At 45.9% G+C, this 19,389-nt stretch overlaps 1 protein-coding gene across 1 annotated transcript in view; it reads left to right on the forward strand.

Moving 5' to 3' along the window:
• LOC138979834 (E3 ubiquitin-protein ligase UBR5-like) overlaps nucleotides 1–19,389 on the forward strand; it is a gene marked incomplete in the record, with an annotated part of 271,386 nt that overhangs the window by 83,362 nt on the left and 168,635 nt on the right. The window contains 3 exon segments of the mRNA XM_070352585.1: nucleotides 6,570–6,724; nucleotides 16,811–17,005; nucleotides 17,919–18,000. Coding sequence (XP_070208686.1) covers nucleotides 6,570–6,724; nucleotides 16,811–17,005; nucleotides 17,919–18,000 — 432 coding nt within the window.

A 19,389-nucleotide genomic window follows, 5' to 3' on the forward strand; every position in this document is an offset into this window, starting at 1 on the left:
TTTTCCGGCTCAGACCGGATCTGCTGCTTCTTCCGCTTCCGCTTCCTCTCAGGTGGCAGTCGCGGGGGGGCATCACCAGCCCTTTGGGCAGGTGTCTCAGCCCTGGCCGGGGCAGTCAGCGCTTCCGTCTTCGGTTGTTGCTTCGACTGCGGTTCCGGTTCCGGCGGCTGTGGGCATGCCGTCCTCTTACTCTTTCCCTATTCAGGGCATGAGTTCGGATGGTATTGGAGTGGACGGGTTTCCGGTTTCCGGTTACGGTGTTCACCGCCCTTCTACCAGCAACGTGGACTTCGGTCCTTCGCCGGATGTTTCGGATATTCAGTCCGTCGCCAGCGAGGCTGCACGTGTTGGTTATCCGGAGAGACTCAAAGTGGCTCTTGAGGCCGCTGCTGAGGTCACTTCGAGATATTTCGCGGAAGGGGCTTCGGTCTCTTCGGCTGCCGCTTCGACGGCACCGTCCGCGATGGCCGATTTTCGCTCTGGGAAGGAGGATGACTCATACTTCCGGTTTTTGGAGTCTCCATCCATAGCTTTTCAGCTTTCTCAGGTTTTGGCCAAGCCATCTCCTTCCGGAAGCGGAATTCCTTCACTTCCGGTTCCGCTGCTCGTGCCTCACGGCTCAGTTCCGGAGCTGGCTCAGCAGTGGATGGCTTCGCCTTCTCAGGCTTCTGCATTCGCTCTGTCGTCTCACAAGCGGTTGGTCTTGCAGAAGTCTCCTAGGAACTTGTTGGATGCGTTCGCTCTCCCGCGTTCATCTTTGACAGTTCCTCCGGAGATGCTGGCCTTGTTGGCCAAGCCTATCAAGAAGGATGACGGCGTGCTCTTTTCTGAGAACACTCTGATTGCTTCTGAAGAGGCAGGGCGTCAGCAGCTGGAGCTTGCCTCCATTGCTGAGACTCTCATTCGGGCCCTCTCTCGTGCCCTCACTGATTCGCTGAATCCGTTCTCTCTCAGCGAGGATCAGGATGCGGATGACGTCTCCACTTTGTTGGCCGCTCTTGCGAGGGTCAATGAAGAACAGATGAGACTTTCCGCTGTGCACTATGCGCACTCTGTTATGTGTCGTCGGGATCTCTTCCTGTCACACTCTCAGTTTTCGGATCAGGCGACCAAGGACACTTTGCGTGCCTCACCGGTCTTGGAGGGTTCCCTCTTTGGGCATCTCGTTTTTGATGCCCGAAGACAGGAAATTCAGGCTAACAGGGACCAGCAGTTCTCTGACTTTTCCCTGCACAGCCTTAAGCAGTCCAAGCAGTCTCAGCCTTCTCAGCCTAAGCAGGCTAAGGTTGCTGGCCCTCCCAAACCGGCAGACAAGGGTCGTGGACGTTCCTCTTCTCGGGGCTCGAGGAGACGACCGTCTTCCGGCAGGGGGAGAGGCGGCTCTGGAAGCAAGCCTCACCCCCAATGAAGTGCTCCCGATCTCCCTCCCACCCCGCCCTCCACTCTGGTGATGGCGGGGGGCCCTTCCCGGGCACTTTCCCACTGGCTCGTGTCTGTACAGAGTCAATGGATCGTGGGGGTCGTGAGGTCGGGCTTCCGTCTTCTCTGGAAAGATGGCAAGGCACCTCTGGTCAGGCGTCCGCCGGCGTTCAGGCCTCCCTCCTCGCAGGAAGCCATTTCCGTCCTTCGGTCGGAAATAGACTCCCTGGTGCAGAAGGGCGCAGTGGAGAAAGTCCTCGACCACAGTTCCCCGGGGTTTTACGGACGGCTTTTCGCCGTCCCCAAAGCCTCAGGGGCATGGCGTCCTGTCTTGGACCTGTCGTTCCTCAATACCTTTTTGAGGGAGATAAGGTTCAAGATGGAGACGCCAGCGTCGGTCAGGGACTCTCTCCGCCCGGGAGATTGGGCGACTTCCATCGACCTGACGGATGCATACTTCCATATTCTTATGCATCCAGCCGACCGGAAATGGCTTCGTTTCCGGTGGGCAAGTCAGGTTTACCAGTTTCGCGCCCTTCCTTTTGGCCTGTCTCTCGCCCCTTGGGTCTTCACCATGGTCGTGAGACAGGTCTGCGCGCTGGTGAGGTCGCGGGGTGTCCGGCTACGTGCCTACCTGGACGATTGGCTCATCCTGAGCCAGAGTCAGGCGGGGTGCGAGCAGGATACCCAATCGGTTCTTCGGGAGGCCAACTCGTTTGGCTTCTCGATCAACCGATCAAAGTCGGAGCTGACACCGTGTCAGACGTTCACCTACTTGGGAATGTCTTTCGACACGGTGGCTTGGACTGTTCAGCCCTCTCAGAAGAGGGTGGACAAGCTCCAGGCGTGCATACGCTCCACTTTGCCTCTCCCGAGGGCCTCCCTGCGGACTTTGGCCTCCATCTTAGGGCAGATGGAGTCCATGGCTCTCCTGGTCCCCTTGGGGAGGGTCCACAAACGTCCCTTTCAGCTAGCGCTGAAGCCGTTCGTGGACTCTCCCACGGTGGATTGGAATGCCCTCATCCCCCTCCAGGGATGGTTCCAATCCGCTACCCTTCCGTGGCTGGACACGGAGTGAGTGTGCAGGGGCGTGCCGATAGCCCTTCCTGCCCCAGATTTGGACCTGTTCACGGACGCGTCCTTGATGGGGTGGGGGGCTCACACAGACCAGCTGACTGCGTCAGGTCTGTGGTCGGCAGATCAGAGGATGCAGCACATCAACTTGCTGGAGCTAGAAGCCGTGGCTCTAGCTCTGGACAAGTTCCGGCCCTCCCTTCAGGCCAAGCATGTTCGTCTGTTTACAGACAACACGACAGTGGCAGCTTACATCAACAAGCAGGGAGGGTCGCGGTCTCCGTCGCTTTCGGCCAGGGCCTGCGAGATCCTGATTTGGTGTTCAGAGCATCAAATCAGGCTTTCGGCCAGGTACCTGCCCGGAAGCTTGAACACTCTGGCGGACGCGCTCAGCCGCTCCGACAGAGTGCTTCAAACAGAGTGGACCATCACTCACGGAGCGCTGGATCGTCTCTGGTCTCTTGTGCAGAAACCTCAGGTGGATCTGTTTGCCACCAGGTTCTCGAAGAGACTTCCCGTGTTCGTCTCACCATTCCCGGATCCCGAGGCTTGGGAGACGAACGCGATGGACATTTCCTGGTCGGGCCTGGAGGCTTACGCGTTCCCGCCATTCCAGTTGCTCACGCGAGTTCTCAGGAAGGCGGAGCAGGAGGGCCCGTCCCTCCTGCTGATCGCTCCTCTTTGGCCGTCTCAGCCGTGGTTCCCGGACCTGCTGAGACTCGCCCAGGGCCCTCCCATTCCTCTCGCTCTCACGCGAGGAGAACTGGTACAGCCTCACACCGGCAGCCTCCACGCAGAGCCTCAGATGCTGAATCTTCACGCGTGGAGGTTGTGCGGTCTTCTCTGAGGCGCAAAGGGGCATCAGATCTGACCATGGACCTGGTAGGACGCTCGCACAGAGCATCTACCTCGTCCGTTTATGAGTCACATTGGAGGGCCTGGGTTACCTGGTGTCACGAGCATCGGCTGGATGCTACGGCGCCCCGCACGATGCACGTGGCGAACCATCTTGCTTTCATGTCCTCTCAGGGAGCTTCCGCTGCCTCGTTGAAAGTAAGAAGATCGGCCATCTCGGCGACCCTACGCCAGATAGGTCGCTCTATAGATGTTAGTGGCGTGATCGCTGGAGTCATCAAGGGCGCTTCCCTTTCTGACGTCAAGTCTCGCACGCCCGTTCCTAAGTGGGATCTCTTATTGGTCATGGAGTTTCTGCGTTCAGCGGATTTTGAACCTCTCAGAGATGCCAGTTTTGCGAATCTTACACGCAAGTCCCTTTTCCTTTTGCTGCTAGCATCGGCACGAAGGGGCAGTGAGATTCACGCTCTTTCCGGTAATTCGGACGACATTTCCTTTGAATCAGATGGGTCCGTTACCTTGCGGTTTCGACCTGAGTTTCTTGCGAAAAACCAGGCTCCCGAGCGAGCTTCTCCTTTGGTTCATGTCAGGCCGTTGTCCACTATTCTGGCTCCGAATGACCCAGACTTAGTAAATTGCCCTGTTAGAGCCCTTCACATCTACCTTGCCCGTGCTCAGTCTCTTAGATCCGCAGCTCAAAAGCTTTTGTTTATTTCTCTCAATACGGAGAGACATAAGGATATTACTAAGACGACTCTGGCCCGGTGGGTGTCGGCGCTCATTAAGCATGCTTACGAGTGGAGCCGCCGCAATGAAGGGGGGACACAGCCTGTCCTTCCTCTGGAATCAGCTCGGGCTCACGAGACGCGAGCTTGGTCTTCCTCCTTGGCCGTATTACGATCAAGAAGACTGGAGGAGGTGCTACACACCGCATACTGGCGTTCCGAGGATGTCTTCATGAATTTTTACCTGCGTGACATCTCGGCTCTTCGCCAGGATGGATCTAGAGCTTTGCCTGCCATGGTGGCAGGGGGTCAGCTCTTGACAAGGATTTGAGAGTGAGTTTGAACTTTTTCTTGCCCACCGCCTTGTTGTTTCAATCTGCTACATGTGATTCGGAGTAGGAATATGTAATTTAATCGAAAATTTTATTGTAAATTTTCATTTAATAAATATACCTACCCGAATCACATATCGTAGTCCCTCCCACCTACCCCGCTTATGATTTGGAGATTTTATTCTTCGAGTCGAATGATAGGGGTCACGTGGTCAGTAGCAGTAGTGACGTAGTACGCAGGAGGGGAGGTAACTCCCTGGGTGCGTCGTCATTACCATAGCTACGTTTACACTTTTTTAGTTGGGGTTGCTCCCCTTAGACGGGTAGCCTTTTCAGACCTAGCACTTTAGACTGAGTCAACTGCTACATGTGATTCGGGTAGGTATATTTATTAAATGAAAATTTACAATAAAATTTTCGATTCATACACAATGTTTACATATCAAAATATTCACACAGCATTAACCTTATCAATAAAATCGTTATCTTGTCCGATAGTGCTTTCTATCGGCTGAGAACTTGTGATGCTCAACTCTGAAGATCGATTTGCCTTGACACTCATAATATTTCACTGCACATAATGTCGTACTAGACAGACGCAAAGAATGCACATCTAAATTTTGTCAGGGGAAACAACCAAAGACAAATGACTGTTCTTCAAAGGACTATCGTCTTCCAGTGTGACAGTCAGATCTACCTCATCTATGTGCATAGATCTGAGCAATGAAATGTAGATGCTATGATCTGGAAACATCTCTTCGCCTGATACCTGCGACGTTGTCATCGGTTCGATGTATTGACCCAGAGCAGGGATGAACACAATTTTTCATCAGTTTGTAATGTGCATCCGAAGACTGCTTTCCATTACTTGTCATCAGTTTTAGCTTGCAGTAGGGGTCCTTCAGGCAGTCAACAAGTGCTTGTTTAAATATCAGCTAGATTGACATGTTCTCACGCACTGCATGTTGTAAATGCAAGTTCTAACAATAACCTTCAATGGAACTAACAGAAAATTTCGATTTCGATAAACGTCTGCCATTTCCTAATGTTTATTTCATCTTTTGCATATCGATATGGCTAATGAGTGGTTTGCCTGTTACGACACACAAAGCGTTATAGTTCCAAAAAGGGAGGCTACTCCAACGTGCTTCGTCAAATTCTTCGTCGTCCGATGGCTCTTCTGGTACACTGGTTGTCGATGTGAAGTAATCATGAATCAAATCTTGAATCCCTTGGCTATCTTTCTCTTAAATATTTCCACCTTTTGAGGAATTTAGCAGAGAAACGAGTCTTCTCTCCATTTTGTCGCCTCGATTCAACCGAAACAACACCAGTAAGACGCGTGGGTAGCGGACCCTGTTTCCAAGGACGTTTTCTTCCTGGGCTTCTGATAAGTTGAGGGTGTGTTTTTGTTTATGACTGGTTTTGCTGTTACAAGCAATTGCTTGGGTTTCTTCGTGCACCAGATCAAAGGTTAGACCTTGGCCTTTCCAACGATGTTTTATAAGCAAGGGTTCTGCGAGGGATTTTGCAAATAATTAGTTCGACAATGTGGCCTTGTGTGGCCTTTGTTTACAACAAAATGACGCTTCGGATCGATAGGTATCAATACAATCAAACACATTTTTAGGATGAGTTTGGCTAAATGCAGGCAGTATAAGATAGATGAAACATAGTTCTGTCCGAAATGGCAAAAAAAGTGAATTGCACCCTAACCACCATATTCGCTGAGCAGCTCACCACCAGCGATTTATGTACCTTTTTGTGAGAACGGGTTACATATGTTTATATCTGTATGTTTATATCTACACGACTATATGTTTCTGGCCAAAACACTGCTGTTAAACATCTGGGCTATACCCCTGAAAAAATATTCTTAACTTTTTGTGTTCAGTGTAGTATTCTCTGTATAACATGTTTTATTTTAAATAAATCTTGAACAGACAGAAAAATGAAAACTGCAGAGCTGAAGCCCAGCAAGAATGTGAAGTGAACATTGCTATATTTACTAGCAAGGTTGTGATTTACTTTATGTTAGCAAACACTAACCATATGTGTTTTCTGTAGTGTTTGTCATGATCAACAACTCACAACGATAATAGTGATGGTGAGTCTTTGATGGTGATTATGACACTGAAGATGTGAATCACATCTGTCCCGGCAGACATCCATGCTGTGGTACAGTCAGGGTCACGTCTGAGCTATGTGGTGCACAACTTGAGCTCGGGCAAGACAGAGCAGAATTCTCAGTTCCCCACAGACGCCCAGTCATTCCTCGGCACAAGAAAGTCACCTATTACACTGCACACAACCAGTGAGGTAAGCAAGTTTGATCAAACTTTTCTTTGCCTATCTGTATGTCTCACAATGAACAATTGAGAGAGGTAATGAATACAGTTATGCTGTATAAAGTGACATGTATGCAAATGAAAAGAAATGAATCACAGCCTTGTCAGCTTGTGTGGAAGTGGGACACTATGGACGGCCCGGGATATTCTTTGAGTTATCTGTTTTTCATTAAAAACAAAACAATGTTGTGTATAAAGGGAGACTTAATCTGAAAACATATCCTAAACAGAATTATAAATTGTTTTCGCGCAAATGGTTACCCCCCTATTGATCCCCCATCCACGATGTATGTCGATAGTTATGTGACAGGGTTCCTTTGTGTGACAGGGTTCCTTTCACCAACTATTGAGTAAAGCTATTGTCATTGTCCAGTTAGTCTTTGTTGCCGATCAGTTTGTTTTTGTGTCTATTCATTATCTGTTAACTAAAAGTACTGGTGTGCATTAGCCGTGTCAAGCTGTAAGCAGTTTTCTTAATCCCTTAGAACTTGAAGTGGACAGGCCACCTGTGTCTGAGGCAGGCAACCCTGTCTGCAGGGGTAGTATTATGCAATCTGACACCCGACTGCCTCTGCACCCCTCAGGTTTGGGGAAGTGTGAAGTGTGTGTGATTTCCTTTGATACTGATAGTGACAGATCAAATAAGCATGTCAGCTGCAGTTGGAAGGTTTTAATCGCTTATCCCCCTTCTTCTTCTTGTCTTTAACCAATGGAATGGCTTACTATCTTAGAATGTTGTGTTACTATTGGTTACTAAGAGTTGATTGGATGTCTTTTACCCTAGCTATGTCAGTATGTGTGTACCGTATTTGACGGACTACAAGCCGCGACTTTTTTTCAACAAAAAAATCGCATTGCGGCTTATAAAAAGATGCGGCTAAAACGTTACCTAAACTTGAATAGCATTCACCTAATGGAAGTCGATGCGGATTTTCATTTCGCTCGATTAGCGATTACCGGTACTTTATTAGCTCTCTACTCAAGACTCGGCGCTTTTCTCTTTCTTTCGCGAATCTTCGTTTGTCAACAAGTCGTCGTGACAAGATAGCGTACAGAGAAACACCGGATGTATCAGGATCTCGCGTGCGCGAGATTTTGTTTTTTTGTGTCTCGCGATAGTTGGAAGAGCGAGAGCTGCCATGTTGTGTTTTCGTCTGCTCGAAATGTGCGCAAAAGTCGTAAATCATCCCAAAAAAGCTTATTCCGGGTGGGACTACATGTGTGTGATGGTTACAAATTGTGTGTGTGATATTTTTCTTCAAACTTTTTCACTTTTCTTCTTTGTTTCACTTGTTTATTCTCGGAGCCGATTTCGCCAAATACCGTACTTTCGTTTGCCTGGTTGTTATGATTGATTGACACGATCTGATTATATTTTTTTCAACGGCGGCTAATATAGTGACGCGGCCTATACGTGGCTCGTCCCAATTTTTTTGTTGAAAGTCGGGGGTGCGGCTTATAAAACGATGCGTCTTGTAATCCGTCAAATACGGTACATGCTAGAGTGTGAAAGAGACATTTGAGAGACATGAGAGATTGAGGACGTGTGTTGTTGAGAGATTCACTAACTGACAAGATGTAGTCTACTTTGTATTCTGTGGCTTGTGGCCACCCGGCTTCGGCTGGGTAGGCGAAGATGAGGAGGGAAGCGAACACAGGAATAAAGTATGCCATGCCAGTTTTCTGCTGTTGTCACAATGTCATCTGTTGCGTCCGTGAGTGAAAGTCCAGTGAGTCCGTAAACACATCAAACAAAACATCAGTTTACAGAACCTTTTACAGTTACACACTTTATCCAGTTTTCCTGTTGAAAGAAAAGAAAAGAAAAGCTACTCCACGGAGGACCCTGGGCAGATGGGCCAGTGCAAACATTTTTAAATTGATCAAAAAACTGTTTTTGATAATTTTGCAGATTATGGGTTCCATAACACATTTATGTGTCAATAAAGACAATATTTGAACATGTGATGCTTTGATTGTTTTCTGTAGTCGATATTCTTCCCCCAAAACGCCTCTTTTCAAAGGCTCAAGTTACGGCCTTGTCCTCAGCAAAACACTGCACTCACGACATACGAAACTGCGCAGCAGCTCTTGACCTCTAAAATGACGTCAGTGTCTCGAGGAATTTTCCATTCACTCAGCTACTAGTCCGTTGGAAAGGCGACAATGGTATTCCAACGGAAATTTCCTTATGTGGAAGGTACTCGACATCCATTGGTGCGTTTCATAATCCGAAATCGTGAACCAGTTACTTCGCTCATGCTCATGCTCAGCTTACGAAATCCCGCAGTGGGGCACTGCGGTTATGAAATTAAAAGCCCCTCCTGTTTTTGGAACCGCAGGAGCTTTCTAGTTTGCTGTTAGGTAGATTTTTGGTTCCTCTTTCCTGTCATGCTCTCTTTTTCTTCATGAATTCTTTTCTTTTTTCTGCCTTCTTGCTCGTTCACCTGTATTTTTTCCAAAAATCTCTTCTCTTGCCGCTTGTCTCGCGATTCATGTATAGTTTAATCTGTTAGTGTTCTGATGTAAGTCCAGCAGTAGATAGGTTAAGCCTATTTTAACATACTGGAAACTGGTAATCTTCCAGTAGGTATTAATTTAGTTTTACTAAAGCCTGCTGGGACACAAGTAATGGGTTAGTGCATTTGTAAACAGGAATCGCTTGACAAGTGGCCCCCTTCATCCCCCCCTTCCTCGTCCTGATATGGCTCTGCGTAGTCGGCTGGACGTTAAGCAACAAATAAACAAACAAGCTTACGAAATTTGCATCCGGAAACTACCAAAGAGATTCTTGGCCCTGACGGGAACAGCCGAAGTTCACTCGGGTTTACAACTTCCTGGTCACACATCAAAACTTCCGGTGACAACCGAATGCGATTTTTTTTCCTTTGATACGATAACAATTGCTCCAAAAAAGAAAAGTGCGATTGTAGACGGCAGAATTGGAAAGTTGAGTACCTGTAGAAAGGCGCAGTTCAGTTTGCTAGCGGCTAGGAAACGGAAACGAGCAGCAGAGAACACCAACGATGTTAGAGAGGCAATCACACACGTACTTTCTGTCGAAGGCCCTGCCCATTCATCAACGTTGTTGATGGTTCCGAATGAAGCAGGAGATCAACACGAAAACCCTCCCTCCACTGTCAACTTCTGCGAAGAAACTTGGAAGGTTTCGTGAACCCAACAATCTTGCTTGCCCCGACGTCGTGGATGATGTCCCTGCTTGGTGTTTGGTGGCCGTAGGACAACTAAATAAACTCATGTCTAACATCGCCTGTCAACATTGTGCTGCCTCTCTTCAGTTTTCACTTTGATCACATCTTGGACTTGTAAGGAAAATCACTGTCAAATGTGTAGCCTGTGATTTTGAAGAGACAGAATTTTCATCGCCGCAAGTGAACAACTCAGAAAAAAAAGAATGAAGCCTTTGAGGTGAATCAAAGAAGGTGCCTCTACACCCACGAAATTGGCAAGGGCTTTGTCAGCACTGACAAATTCTGTGCTGCCTTTGGAATGCCCAACATGAACTAAAGGCATGGGTGGGATTCTTCCGGTATATGCCCGAAATCCAGGTTCGTAATGTCTGTGGTGATGTTTTTTTGGTTGTTAATTATACAAATCCTTCAGCTCCCCCTTAAAATTCTTCAGGATTCATGACATTTTTCAGTCCCACCCATGCAAAGGACATTCACAAAGAAAGACAAGGCCGTCTGTGGCACAATTGTGTCTACAGTCACCGCTGCACTGGACACAACCAAGGACATGGTCAAAGAAACCTACAGAGAAGTCCAGGAGAAGAAATGTGCGATGAGCTGAACGATGCTGGAAATGAGATGAAGAAACAGCCTGGAGTGAAGACGACGGTGTACCATGGATTGACGTTAGTTTTGATGGGACTTGGCACAAGAGGGTTTACTTCATTGTAGGGCGTGGGGATAGTAATTATTATTATTATTATTATTATTATGAACATTTGTGCGCCTAATCTAAATATAGCCCTAGGCGCTTACAAAATATAAAATACATAGTGAACATTATACGAAACACAAATCGACAAGGACTCATACACTCACAGACAGGCGCACAGCGAGAACGCGACGCACTCACTCATACCAACTACAGGCACATGCATTCTAGACGGAAAAACAGTCGTAAATAAATAAATAAAGTATTGGATACATAAAGTTTGTTGAGAGAAGAAGAATAGAGCTGGAAAGGGAAGAAGAAGGAGAAAGAAAGAGACAGATCAAGGACCAGCAGGAGAGGGTGATGTGTGGTCATTAACGGACTAGTGAGGGAAGAGGTGTGTTTTGAGTGAGGTTTTGAATGATTGCATAGATGTGGAGTGCCTGAGTGAATGCGGGAGTTGGTTCCAGATGGATGGGGCCTGGTAGGAGAAGGTGCGCTGGCCATATGTTTTGGTGCGTGCTGATGGTATCCTAAAAAGGCGGGTGTCTGCGGAGGATCTTAGGGAGCGAGAGGGGGAGTAGACATCAAGAAGGTCAGAAAGATAGCTAGGGGACGATAGATCAAAGTTTCTGAAGCAGAGTGTGGAGATCTTGAACTGAATCCTCTGTTGAACAGGCAGCCAGTGTAGGGTTTGAAGAAGAGGGGTGATGTGGTCATGCTTGGAAGAACGAAAGATGAGGCGGGCGGCATGATTCTGAACACGCTGAAGCTTTTCGATGATGTAGTTGGGAGAGCCAGATAGAATGGAATTGCAATAATCGAGTCGGGATAGGACGAAGGCGCAGAGCAGAGTTTTAGTGGCATCCTCAGTGAGGAGATGACGGATGGAGGAGATGCAGCGGATTTCAAAGAAGCAAGTGCGACAGACATTGGCAACATGCTGATGGAAGGACAGGGACTGGTCGAGAGTGACACCTAGGTTGCGGACAGCAGGAGAAAGAGCAATAGAAGAACCATTGAGATCGACAGACGAGGGAAGAGAAGGATGATTGAGATGTTTTTTAGGAGAGACAAGAATCATTTCGGTTTTCTCCTCATTAAGCTTCAGCTTATTCAGGTCCATCCACGCCTTGAGGTCGGTGATAGACTAGTAATAGACTCTTTGACTGGATTATGTAGTTGATTATGAAGTGCTATCCAAGTATTGCCACTCATGTGCCACCAACGCTTCAAAAGATATGCCAACAGCGGCGAGAGAAGCCTGGCGAGTCAAGCACGCCCCCGATTGCCTCATCAACTACGAGGCTTCATCCAAAGCCATGGAGAAGGAGGCAGCAATAAAGTTATGGGGACGCTCTGTGGAGAGACATTGTGGACGCTACAGGACCATGCTGAGCGACTGAGACTCAGTTGCTTTAGCTGCCCTCACAGCCCTTCAACCGTATGGGAGAACAGACCCGTCCGGAGAGTGTGTAAACCATGTGCACAAGAGGATGGGCACTGCATTGAGAAAGCAGGCACAGGAGGCTAGGCTTGGGGGTTTGGGCGAAGGTCACCTGACTGCAGACAAGTGCCGCAAGCTGCAGAACTCCTTCCATGGAGCCATTTTGTGCTCAGTTCATGGTCATGAAAAAGCTTGCTAAAGCTCGCAGTTTTCATGATCCGCAAATTTCAACCATTATTTTTAATATTCACTGAGACTCTGCATGTAACCTCTATGGATTGATTCAGGACCATTAGAATCAAGTTTGCGTCAATCAGTCAGACGTGAAAGTTTTGTTTAACATTATTTTGTGAAGCTGGAACAGCAGGGGTTTTTTTTATCCAGAGTTTTTTTTAATTAAAATTTTTTTTATTTATTTTGGGGGGGGGAATGGAATATACAGTTGAATCCTCCTTTTAACACCTAAACAAATCTGAGAAAATCATGTCTTAAAAAAGGATTCTTAAAACCTTTTAGAGTTTATGAATAGAAAATCTGAGAAAATTGGGTCTTGATAGGGTGAAAGGTCCAATCAGGGATGGGGGTCTTAAAAGGGAGGGAGTCTTCTGTTGGGTAGGATGGTTGGGGGAGGGGGGATAAGAAGAGAGGGAGTCTTCTATTGGGTGGGGAGGGGGGAGGGTCTTAAAGGGTTGGGAGTACGTCTTATTTTGGGGGGGAGGGGTGTTAAAAGAGGGGTTCCACTGTAATGGGAAATGACGAAGGAGAGTCCTGTAAGCATTTGCTTTTCTTGTTATTGACAGATTATGCTTCCAAGTGTTCATACTACGGTAAGGTCATGGTATGTTCTGTCCAATAAAAAAAATGTTAAGTCTGACATGTGAAATCGTCCAAAAACTATCTTTACGACATGTTGGTCACTTACTATGTACATGTTGTTTAAATTGTTTAAAGTTGTTTAAATTGTCATTAAGAATGTCGTCGCTGTAATTCACAAACCTCGTATCTCAATTTTTTAGATTTTGGAACTGAAATGATAGTTAGCTCCCTTATTTTTTTTGCCAGCTGTTTTTGTTACTACAAGATTTTTGTCTTTGTTTCATTTTAAGTGAAATGTGCGTGTTCTCCTTGCTGTTGAATGTTACACAGGACACAGTGAAGACATTGAATTCACATTACAAGTTGACACTAATGTTCAATGAAGTCTCTTAATTCATTTTTTTTTGCAAAATAACTTAAAAATATGTTTTTTTGGGGGGAAAAAAAAAGTGCCGACCTACCGACCCTATTTTTTTGGCCTATGTTACCGTTAACAGACTATTTATTTTTTTGGGCCTAATAATGCATTCCTATAACTAACTTATAAAAAACAAGAGGCGAAGCCTTCAAGGCTCACGTAAGAAATCGACAAAAACAGTAACACAAACTCAATCACTCCGTCACACACACACACACACACACACACACACACACACACACACACACACACACACACACACACACACACACACACACACACACACACACACACACACACACACACACACACACACACACACACACACACACACACACACACACACACACACACACACACACACACACACACACACACACACACACACACACACACACACACACACACACACACACACACACACACACACACACACACACACACACACACACACACACACACACACACACACACACACACACACACACACACACACACACACACACACACACACACACACACACACACACACACACACACACACACACACACACACACACACACACACACACACACACACACACACACACACACACACACACACACACACACACACACACACACACACACACACACACACACACACACACACACACACACACACACACACACACACACACACACACACACACACACACACACACACACACACACACACACACACACACACACACACACACACACACACACACACACACACACACACACACACACACACACACACACACACACACACACACACACACACACACACACACACACACACACACACACACACACACACACACACACACACACACACACACACACACACACACACACACACACACACACACACACACACACACACACACACACACACACACACACACACACACACACACACACACACACACACACACACACACACACACACACACACACACACACACACACACACACACACACACACACACACACACACACACACACACACACACACACACACACACACACACACACACACACACACACACACACACACACACACACACACACACACACACACACACACACACACACACACACACACACACACACACACACACACACACACACACACACACACACACACACACACACACACACACACACACACACACACACACACACACACACACAGAGTAAGCATAGGTGAAACTGTGCAAGAAAGCGAGACCCTGGATCTGCCAAGTAGTCTCGGCCCGCTCACAATAACAATGACCGAGACTTTCAGTAATTCCTTTGCGTGACGTCTAACCCTCTTACGTCATAATGTGACGTCTTCAAATAGTTTCTATCACACACGTCGAACACTTTTGACCGAGACTGACGTAATCCATAGACTCGGAAATGTTAAAGTTTCTATCACACACACACGCACGCACAGACAGACAAAGTTTATCATCGCATAGGCTACACTTACGTGAGCCAAAAACCAGCTTGTTTCTGTCATAAAGTGTGTAACATTATAAGATGTTTGATGGGTTGTTGACAGACCAGCTTTTTTGTCGGTCCGAGGGGGAGCATATCGTCTTTTGTTTCATATTTATTGACCAAGGCCGAGGACCGACAAAAAAGCTGGTCTGTCAACAAATCACCAAACATCGTTTTTGTCATCATTTTGGTAGTGAGAAAATAAGTGCACAATCAACCCAGGGAGCCATGCTTTGAAACACGGGTTCCGTGCTGATAACCACACGAGTCCCGGTTTGATAACCACTGGCAATCAACGATAGCCGTGGAGCGAGGATTATCAGAATGAGCTGGCGTGTGAAAGCAACTTTCTGTGTTTTTGAGTTCATTAAATGTTGGGATGAATATGTCAGGTTTGAGGATGCACAGTTCTGTAGGTTCATCTCGGTATTCCACCCCTCGGCTTTCTGTTGTAAATATTAAGCTGAGTGATCGAATGTGGAAGCTACGTTTGGTCAAAGGTCACAGAAGATTTGCGTCGTGCAGCGAAGGAAAGAATCGCGATCTTGTTTCCGACTCAGTACCTCTTTGTTTTTCATTAGACCTGTCATTCTGCTTGCTCGGCTTTGTTAGATGTTTGCATATCTTGTTGCTATTTTCTTTGCTTTTATTATTGTTTCTTATTTGTGTTTCGTTTATCGATACAATGTCTTGTGCACGGGTCAAAATGTGTGTGTCAGGGGTCGTTTTACTTGAACTTGACGTTCGTGTTTCTCCGAACGTCTGTGTATCGAAACACAGATACACGCACTCCATGACTCTGTAAGAAGACAAAACATATCGCTAGGTTTCATTTGTTTTTGATGAATGTATGACCTTTCATGAAGTAGTTTTGTTTTTTGTTTACTTTTGCCAGTTTGCCAGTTCGTTTTTGGAACTTTGCAAAGCAGTGTCGTGTCGTCTGTTTAGGTCTGGGGAAACACCAATGAAAAGAGCCGAAGAATCCCTGAGCGTTTCTATTGGGTTTGCTTTTGATTATCCATGTATAACCTGCTTCCTGCAACTATGGTAACCGGGGATTTATTGCCTGTGGAACATGAGATTTATTTGCCAGGTGCTTGTGAATGAAAACTCGTGAAAATGATGACAAATGAGTTTATCCACTGTCCGACCCATCCAATGTAAAATAACCAATTTTTTTTCGATAATTAGATAATTGGTCAGTGGAAAACTACAGGGGGGGGGGCAAGCTTACGATGGGTAAGGGAGCGAACTGGTAAGAGTTAAGTTTAAGAGGAAGGTGCTGGTATAGTATCATCAGTGTTCAGAGAGAATGTTCAGGGAGACGCAGTGTAGTGTATGTGATGGTTTCTTCAGTCTTGCAGGCAAGAAACATCCCCCCGCGGGTTAGGGGGAAGAATTTACCTGATGCTCCCCAGCATGTCGTAAGAGGCGACTAACGGATTCTGTTTCTCCTTTTACCCTTGTTAAGTGTTTCTTGTATAGAATATAGTCAAATGTTTGTAAAGATTTTAGTCAAGCAGTATGTAAGAAATGTTAAGTCCTTTGTACTGGAAACTTGCATTCTCCCAGTAAGGTCATATATTGTACTACGTTGCAAGCCCCTGGAGCAATTTTTTGATTAGTGCTTTTGTGAACAAGAAACAATTAACAAGTGGCTCTATCCCATCTCCCCCCTTTCCCCGTCGCGATATAACCTTGAACGGTTGAAAACGACGTTAAACACCAAATAAAGAAAGAAAGGCAAGAAACATGTTTTGTTTTTTGTAAAGTAACTGACACTGGTGATGGTCTTGCTTTGGCATATCATTGCCAGCTGACATTGCAAAGCAGTGGCTGTGAGTTTCCCATAAAAACATGATGAAGCCATGAAGCAGGATAGAGGAGAAGAGCTGAGTATGATGGAAAGTGGAGTGTGGTTGGTATGATTGTCAGTGTGCACGTTGCCTGTGTCGTAGGAGTGTCAGCCGGTAGTGCTGTGCGACGGGAACGGCACCATCTACCCTCTGGCCAAGGACTGCAATGACAACATCCGTGACCCCCTGTGGCTGGACCTGCCCCCTGTGTCCAGCGTTGCCATGCGTGTCAGCCACCTCACCCCCATTGCCCCCAACCAGAAAACCAAGACTGCTATCTTTGCGCTCACTCTACAGGTCAGTTGTTAAATTTGCACCATAGTTTCAACACATCAGTGAGTACATAATCAACAGCTCTGACACAGAATATCAAGATGTGACATTTCAGCATTCACATTGATTTTGTTTTTTATGCTACACCTTAGTGTTTACAATCTGTATTAAACTTCAAACGATGATGGTTTAATGGGTAGTTGGTAAATGTGATCAAAGGATATTGTGTGCATAATGTTATTTAGCTGGCCGCTACACAGAAACGGTAAAAAATCAAGTTTGTATCCATGATACAGGGTGACCCCCACAAATGCAACTCACAAAAGTGCTAATTACATCTGTTGACTGAATTATGTTCATATTTGGTATGCATTAACTTCAGTATAGCATGATTCGTTCACAAAGTGGCAAGTTTGCATGTCAAATTTTTTTCTCTTAAACTTTTGTGCTCTTTCAAAATGTTTTTAGAAATTTGGGGATTGTTAGTGGATAAGACATCGGCCTCGCATGCGGAAGGTCGCGGGTTCAAATCCCGGCCGCACCTGGTCGGTTAAGGGTGGAGATTTTTGCGACCTGCCAGGTCAACGTATGTGCAGACCTGCTAGTGCCTTACTCCCCTTCGTGTGTACACGCAAGCAGAAGACCAAGTGTGCACGGAAAAGATCCTGTAATCCATGTCGAAGAGTTCGGAGGGTTATAGAAACACGAAAATACCCAGTATGCTTCCCCCGAAAGTGGCGTATGGCTGCCTGAATGGCAAAGTAAAAAAGATCATACACATAAAAACACACTTGTGCAAAAGCATGAGTGAACGTGGGAGTTTCAGCCCATGAACGAAGAAGATGTGCATAATATTCAGTTTCAGCATGATCATACCACAAATCTTTTTTGGGGGGTCACCCTGTGTGTGAGTGAAATGGTGCTTTGTTTGTTCCAGCATCAACGACTGATGCCATATATCCTACGCTGTGAAGTGGAGCGTGTGAAGAGTGTTATTTCAATTCTGGAAGAGGATTTGAGTGAGTTGGTGCTTTTTTTCTTGTTCATCAGTCAAAGCTTATTATCTCCCTCTCTGTCAGTCCGCTTTTCTGTGAGCAAAGACAAATCAAGAGTAATACCTAATATACTGGACTCGCAACGAAATATACAAACAAATGACAATGAACAATGTTTCGACCTAAAGGTCTTCAACAGGTTAAAAAAATGAAAACAACAATACAAATATCAAAACGACTTAACAGAGAAGATGGCGATGATGTCCTCCAAGCGCAAAAGAAGGGGGAAAGGGAGATAAATCAAAAAGAAAAATGAAAAATGAAACCAAAACGAAACAAATCAGAATAATAACGCTTGAAGGGCCTGAAGTTGAAAGAGAGAGAGAGAGAGAGAGAGAGAGAGAGAGATAGGTGAAGTTGAAAGAGAGAGAGAGAGAGAGAAATCAGCTAGCTCCCTAGGAAGTTTACACTGCCAGATTAAAAAAATCAAAAACAATACACACACATGCACACAAGAGAACAAGAACTTATTTCGTCTTATAGCATTACAACCATGGTGTTTGTTATTGAATGCAGACCTGTTTACTCATACAATTTCGCGGTATTTTGTACACTAAGTTTCCAAGAATACGATAGATACGCTTGTTGATAAAAAAAAAGTATGACGATGAAAAAAAAAAAGTTTTTTTATTTATTGCGTCTCTAAACTGAATGTGGGTTGTGTACGCAATTGGCCATGGATACAATCCAGTTTGCTTCTGTGAGCGCTTACAATTGGTCTATATTTTCAAGGGATTAGATTATATACGTGATCGGACAAGAATCAAAATCTGCCATATTGTTTTGTTGTGAAAGCGTGTTCAATAAGTGAGATTGTCAGACGTTGTATAGGAATTTCACAGCTAACAGTTTTACGTGGGTCACATAATTAACAAGCACCTCTACCTGGTAAGAAAATACTCAATATTTTTGAAATTACACTTAAGTCTCTGTGGAAAATACACCAGTTGTTCCAATTAGGTAAACTGGTCTGTGAATGGATATGTACAGCAGACTTCCACTAACTCGCGGTCCACTAAATCGCGAATTCGGCTATATCGCGGAGACCGACCTCTTGGACCCCGAAAAAAACAGGACCGACCTTTCCACACACCAAAACCAAAACATACGGACAACGCACTTTTACTTTCTGTGCACCCACACAATGGAATTCTCTCCCCTTTCACATCCGCCACTCTCAGTCACCCCAAGCATTCAAACGAGCACTTAAAACGCACCTCTTCAAGAAATACAACCCCTGATTTTGTTTTCTCAGTCCATCAGTAGGCTACATGTAGTGTATTTGTTGTTTTAGTGATAATGTGATAATGTATATAAACATCTAGGGCTGTTTTCAGTATTGTTGATAACATG

Source organism: Littorina saxatilis, linkage group LG11 (genome assembly GCF_037325665.1).
Source record: "Littorina saxatilis isolate snail1 linkage group LG11, US_GU_Lsax_2.0, whole genome shotgun sequence".
In the NCBI taxonomy this organism is placed as follows: Eukaryota; Metazoa; Mollusca; class Gastropoda; order Littorinimorpha; family Littorinidae; genus Littorina; species Littorina saxatilis.